This window comes from Octodon degus, unplaced genomic scaffold, assembly GCF_000260255.1.
Source record: "Octodon degus isolate 3935 unplaced genomic scaffold, OctDeg1.0 scaffold00090, whole genome shotgun sequence".
NCBI classification, from domain to species: Eukaryota; Metazoa; Chordata; class Mammalia; order Rodentia; family Octodontidae; genus Octodon; species Octodon degus.
The window spans coordinates 6,430,324-6,437,509 of record NW_004524666.1 but is presented as its reverse complement, the minus strand read 5'-3'; the positions used below and the strand labels follow the sequence as shown (position 1 = coordinate 6,437,509).

General features: G+C 42.6%; 1 protein-coding gene across 1 annotated transcript in view; it reads left to right on the top strand.

Annotated features, from left to right (window-relative positions):
* Positions 1–6,697, top strand: part of Pdss2 (decaprenyl diphosphate synthase subunit 2) — a 306,086-nt gene extending 299,389 nt beyond the window's left edge. Inside the window, exon 9 of the mRNA XM_023722321.1 lies at positions 5,274–6,697. Coding sequence (XP_023578089.1) covers positions 5,274–5,432 — 159 coding nt within the window. The 3' untranslated portion in view covers positions 5,433–6,697. The remainder of the gene's footprint in view (positions 1–5,273) is intronic.
* Positions 6,698–7,186: the final 489 nt, after the last annotated feature.

Here is a 7,186-nt window from a genome sequence, read left to right as displayed (position 1 = left end):
AAAAAAAAAAAAAAGAGTTTTAGGGCCAGAAATATAGCTTAGCAACACTGCAGCTGCCTAGCAAGCATGAGGTTATGAGTTCAATTGTCAGTACCTTCCAAAACAGAGTTCTACATATTCTATCTTCCAGCAGATTCAGTGTTTCTATTTTAATATTTAGATCTTTGATCCATTTTGAATGTAGTGCATGGTGAAAGACATGGATCCAATTTTAATTTTCAGTATGTGAAAAGTCAATTTTTCCAGCACCTTTTTTTTTTTTTTTTTGTCTTCGCAGTACCAGGGAATGAACTCAGGACTTTGTGCTTGCCAGGCAGGTGCTTATTCTACTGAGCTATCTCCCCAGCCCCCCCAGTGCCTCTTCTTAAAGAGGCTGTCCTTTCTCCAGTGAATATGTTTGGCATCTTTGTCAAAGATAAGATGGCTGAGTATGTCTGGAGTTGTTTATGCCTCTTCTAATCTGTTCCATCTTTGTATCTGTTTTTTTCCCCTCATTACCACGCTGCTTTTATCACAGTAGCTCTATAGTATAATTTCAAATCAAGTCAGAGATTGTGATGCCCCTTCCTTCCTTTATTGCCCAGAATTGCCTTTGCTTTTTTTTTTTTTTTTTTTTTTTTTCCTTCCAGAACCAGGGATTGAACTCAGGTCTTTGAGCTTGCCAGGGAAACACTTACTCCACTGAGCCATCTCCCCAGCCCCTATTGCCTTTGCTATTCTAGGTCTCTTCTGGTTCCAAATGAATCTTAGAAATGTTTTCTCCAATTCTGTGTGATATACTATTGGAATTTTGATCAGAATTGCACTAACTGTGTATAACAGTTTTGGAAGTATGGCCATTTTCATTATATTGGCTCTTCCTACCCAAGAGCAAGGGATATCTTTCCATTTTCTGATATCTTTTTCAGTCTCCTTTTCCAGAGTACTATAGTTTTTTTGGGGGGTTGGTTTGATTTGGTTTGGTTTATGGTACCAGGGATCAAACTCAGGACCTTGTACTTGCCAGGAAAGTGCTTACGCCGCTGAGCTATATCCCCGGCCCTGAGAGTACTATAGTTTTTAATGTAGTATTCTTTTACTTCCTTCATTAGATTGATTCCTAGGTATTTCTTTTTCTTTCTTTTTTTTTTTTTTGGGGGGGGGGAATGCTATTGATTTTTGAGTGTTGACTTTGTATCCAGTTATACTACTGAATTTATTAAATCTAGCAGTCTTTTAGTGGAGTTTTGAGGGTCTTGTATGTAGAATATCATGTCATCTGCAAATGATAGTTTAACTTCTTTCCTATTGTTAGTCTTTTTATTCTTTCTGTTGTCCAGTTGCTCTGGCTAAAGTTTGTAGGACTATGTTGAATAAAAGTGGAGATAGGCCGGGGAGATGGCTCAGTGGAATAAGCGCTTCCCTGGCAAGCACAAGGGTCTTAGTTCAATCCACAGTCCCCCCCCCCAAAAAAAAAAAAAAAAAAAAAAGTGGAGATAGTGGATATCCTTGTCTTGATCCTGATTTTAGAATGATAGCTTTCAGTTTTTGTCCATTTAGTATAGTGGTGGCTGTTGGCTTTTATCAGATTGAGATAAAGACCATCTATTCCAATTTTCTGCAGAGTTTTTATGAAGAATGGGTGCTGGACTTTGTCAAATGCTTTTTGTGCATCTATTGATTGAGATGATCATATGATTTTTGATCTTGGCTCTGTTAATATGATGTGTTACACTCATTGATTTGCATTTGTTGAACCATCCCTACACTGTTGAGATGGATCCCACTTGGTTATGGTATATAATCTTCTTGGTTAAAAAAAAAATAATAATAATAATAATATCGGCCAAGCAATGACCGTGACTCATCCTCATGGCTGCCACTGACAAGGGTTCTACAATCTGAGGTACAGGATCTCAGGATAAATCCTGAGGGGATTTCACTGACCTTATCAGACCCAAAAGCTACAACTCTTGTTGCATAGGTCCTGCTTTACCTTGGTCTTAACTATCCAGCAGAGAAGTATAAAAACGAAATATAGGAAGTAAAGCCATGCTGTTATGTTGAGCTGTAGGGGACTCAGGTCAACAATTTCTGACATTGCCAGTCAAGCGGAAGACCCAATACTATTATGGGCTACTGGACTGTTTTGGAATATTTTTCTGAGTTTACACACCTATAATATTCAAATAACAGAATTTAACAAAAAAGGGGATACAGGATACAGGTGAATATCCATTTTTTATCGGTGTATTCAAAGTGGTTAGGATAGATATATAGTTACATTCTCTTAATGAATAGAGAGATTTGTTCTAATGGTGTTTGTAAATAGGATATCATGTCCGCATTTTGTACAGCAGTTAACCCCTAGGAAGAATGTATGCAATGTGCTAATTATTGAAACTGTCCTACCAATTTGATTTAAAACTGTCTCATTGCTATTTGTTTCTCAATAAAATTATGGAAAAAAAACAATTAAAATAATAATAATAGGGCTGGTGAGATGGCTCAGTGGTCTAAAGCACCTACTTAGAACAAGCTTGGCAAAGCACAGGGACCGCGGTTCAATCCCCCAGCACCACATGCCAGCCAGCCCCGCCCCCTGGTGGGCTGAGCTGGCCACACACACACACACACACACAAATAAATAAATAAATAAATAAAATTAAAATAATAATATTCTTGGTGATTTGCTGCTTTCTATTTGCCAGTATCTTATTGAGGATTTTTGCTTATATGTTTATTAGAGCGATTCGCCTGTAGTTATCTTCCTTAGTTGGGTCTTTCTCCTATTTTGATATCAAGGTAATACTTATTCCAAGAACGAATTTGGTAGTACTGCTTCCCTTTCAGTGTCAGTAAAGAGTTTGAGAAGTGGTGGTGTAGGGCTAGGGAGATGGCTCAATGGAATAAGCGCTTCCCTGGCAAGCACAAGGGCCTAAGTTCAATCCCTGGTTCCACCAAAAAAAAAAAAAAAGAAGTGGTGGTATGAAGTCTTCTCTAAATTTCTTGTAGAATTTAGCAGTGAATCTATCAGGGCCTGGGCTTTTCCTTGTTGATAGGTTTTTACGTCTTCCACTTCACTGATGGATACTGGTTTATTTGTGATTTTTATATCTTCTTGATTCAGCTTTGATAATTCATATATATCTATGTCTGTGATCTTGACTCACTGAGTTTGTCCGAACCTCTGCAGAATAAACCATCAGATTTATTTGTTTCATGCTTATGCAGTCAGTAGACTCATAAAGAGTGAGTAGAAAATTAAAATACAACACTAGGGGCCGGCCAAATAGCTCAGCAGACTAAAGCGCCTGCTTAGGCATATACAGTGGCTGGAGTTCAATCCCCAGCATGCTGTGCCAGCCCCCTCCCTGGGTTGCTGAGACAGCATTGAGACTGGGTGTGGTGGTGCACACCTGAAATCCCTGCTCTTGGGAGGCTGGATACAGGCGGATCACTACAAGTCCAATCTACTAACGAGACCCTGTAGACCCTGTACTAATGAATAGATACATACATACATACATGCATACATAATACTGTGCTGCAGGTGTACCCAAGGGACTCCGGGAGCCCAGGGGAAGGACAGACTGGGGAGAGAGTAGGTGAACTCCGAGGGCTGCAACTAGTTCCCCTAACAGCTATTGAAAGGAGGAGAGCCAGGAAAGATGGAAATAGTCAAGAGCTACAGGATGGAAAGGGCTTCAGTGCCCCCAAAAGAACATAGGCTTTTTTCTCAGGACTTATTGTGGACTACTGAAGGTTTTCTGCCAAGACTGTACTCGCATTTCATCAAGATCTTGGCAGTGTATATAGTGGCTGGAGTCCAGGGGTGCAGAACTGGTGATGGGAAGATTGTTTAGGAGGTGATTGCAAAACTCACCCAGGTGAGATAGTGAGAGCGGTGCTGGGCAAGAAGATCGGAGAAGGGCTAGGGGATTGCTCAGTAGAATAAGCACTTGCCTGGCAAGCGCAAGGGCCTGAGTTCAATCCCCAGTTCCACCAAAGAAAAAAGAAGAAGAGCAGAGCAGACTGACTACCAGTGGGCACGGCTGGCTGGAGGGGAACGCGGCATTTCTGTGGGCAAAGACAGCAGGGCTGGCCTTCCCAACACATGACAGGACACAAAGAGGCCTGTGGCACTCACTGCAGCCACCTGGAGACCCAGGTGGAGGACATGTCCAGGGACTGCTTCAGGCCCATAGGACCCACGGGGACCCCTCAGTGCTGCAGCCCAGAGTGAAGTTCATGGCCCATCAGCCATGGAGCACAGCTCACACCTGATTTCCACACAGCCTCCATCCAGGGACAGAGACTCCCGGCTCTTAGTTCAGGAAGGGAGGTTGGTCAAGAATGAGAAGGGGGACCGGAGCAAGGGAAAGCGAGGAGGCTAGGTAACTGCTAGTACTTTCCAGCTCTAAAGAGTAGCCATTTTATTGATTCTTTGTTGTGACCAAAGAAGGATGAAAAGAAGGCTTCATTTGTCAGCCTGATTTTTTTTTTTTTTTTTTAAAGGATGTTTGGGGCCAGGGAGATAGGTTAGCAGTTTAAGTGCCTGCCTGGCAAGTACAAGGACCAGGGTTCAATTCCCGATACTACATGCAATGCCCACCACATGCTGAGCCAGCTACCAAAACTGGATGCAGTGTCCCATGACCGGGGATTAAACTCAGACCCTTGCACTTGCCAGGGAAGTGCTTATTCCACTGAGCCATCTCCCCAGCCCCTCAAAACTTTTAAATACATCCAATTATATCTAACAGGATGTGTCTTTAGACTATAATGTCAACATACAGCATTTGACCAGGCTCACATCTGTAATCCCAGAACTGAGGCTGAAGCAAGAGGACTGCTTACGCCAGCCTGAAACTACTTATCAGGACCTTGTCTCAAAAAACCTAAAATGAAATGAAAACATGGTGTTTTAAAGAAAGTTATAACCAAAGCTGTTGGTGAGGCTTCCTCTCGGATCAGGTTGCTGGATTCAGTGTGCCAGAGCTGTAAATGCCCTCCACCCTCACCCCACCGCCCTGCAGGGCACATCTCAGCCTATCAGGAGCAGGAGTCAGCGGGCGGTGTAATTAGGCTGATTGGAGCAGAGAGTCAGAGCAGCATTGGGGAGCCAAAGCACCCAGGAATCGCTGGGGAATGATGGCTTCTTTAAACACCTCAAAATAACAAAGCAGAAATGCTGAGTATCCGCACTTTCTCCCTTTATAGCCCCCAATTTAATTGCGGCCCTACTGTAACCCAAAAATTTGACTTTTATTGTGTGCTTTTTTTCTTAACAGTTGCGCAAAACAATCAAAGCTGGCAAAGGTGTGACTTCAGCTATTGACCTGTGTCGTTACCATGGAAACAAGGCCCTGGAGGCTCTGGAGATCTTCCCTCCCTCTGAGGCCAGATCGGCTTTGGAAAACATCGTGTTTGCAGTGACCAGATTTTCATGACACTGAATTTAAAAAGACTGTGTTATTCCTTAGCTGAAAAACCTAAGGAATGAGGTGATCCAGGCACTTTTGTTTCAAATAGCTAAGTACATTAATGACTTTAAGAATATACACACATTTTTCCTTTTTCTCACGTTGTAAATGAATACTGCCTTCATTTTGGAATCAGCTGCAAGCAAAATTAGAAAAAAAGGTCAAGCAGTTTTCACTTGTCACGCCACAAGCACACTTGAGGCTGCAGTGGAAGAAATAATTAATGAGATTCACTCTTGTGACCTCAGCAAATGGACAGGAAATAAGTCCTTATTGATTGGACTGGGCCAGGGATGGCGCCAGGGCGGTGGCCTGTGGTTTTCCTTCTCGAGAGAACAGAGTGAGCTGGAAGCTGCAGGTGTTGGGGAAACGCTGCCGATACCAGCCAGGAGAGCCCGCAGAGCAAAGGCCGGTGACCAGTTGGCGGTGATCTAGGCAGAAATGTGCTTTCTTTGTCTTGCCAGTTGTCTCCGATTTTATAGACACAATATCAATATATTTTGCACATCGTGGTTTTTGTAAGATTTGGGGGGAATATTGCTGAAAAGTTGCCAAATATTTGATGTACACTAAAGTGTTATCAAATGTTATCGTGGCTACTTTAGAAATTGTCTGTTTTTTCTTTCTTAAAGATAATTTTTTTCTCCAAACACATTTTGAAGAGCCAATTTTTTTTTCCAATGAAAAAGGAGCTTTTTTCAAGCAATATGTATTTGTCTGTAATACTTTGGTTTAGGGAATACCTCTAGTTTTTACAAGTTCCAGAAATGTAATTGTACTGGAGAGCTCACCGGTAAGTTTTCTTCTAACCTCAGTATGTCAAAGTTGGGTCTTGTGCCACAGACACCCCAGGACAGAACGCAGGTAGTGGCACAGCACCGGACTCCCACCCTGTGCGTCCTCGGGAGATGAGTTTTGTGGTTTGCACGCCTGTAATATGAGATCGCCGTTGACAAGAAGGCCGAGTTTACATAAATGATCTAGATTGAGACTCAGCTGCCTTTCTTCCTCCTGTGGTGTAATTACAGCCCTATCTAGAGACAGCAAACACAGCAAACAGATTTTATTACCTACTTCCCTCAAACACTAAGTGGAGTTATTTTCAGTTCTTCTCCCTAAAAGTTTTATCAGGGCCCAGCATGCAGACTGCAATGAAGAGAAACCGTAAAGCTACAGAGAGGTTATGTTATTGTATTATGAAATATTTTAAATATACTTGAAATATTGTCATTGTACAGTTTATGCTAATAGAATCTGCAGGCCCATAGATTTCACGCAAGACTGCTCCACTCTCCTAGTTTCAATCAGAAATTGGCTTAATTAGTAACCACAGCTGAGAAGCTTTGGCTCAGACCAGGGTTTAATCATTAACAAGGTGGGGGCTATACTTGCAAGATCAGCCTGGCTAGCGCTGCCTGGAGCCTGAGCATCTCCACTCCATTTCCGTCTGGTCTGGTCGCTAGACCTTGAGCAAGTCACTTGCCTCCAGGGCAGAGCTCCCTTATCTGCAAAATGAGATCACCCTTAAGTCCCTCCCAGGTTTATTTCCTCAAAGTTTACTACTTCTGACTGTTTACATAGCAAGCATGTGTGAGATTCCAGAAGGAGAGACTGCAAAGCCCAAAATAATGCTCTGAGGAATGAAGAAAATGGTGAGCTTGCTCAGCTGCCTGCCCACAAAGACGGAAACAGCCCAGTCTCCTATCCCTCCCTGCGGCTAC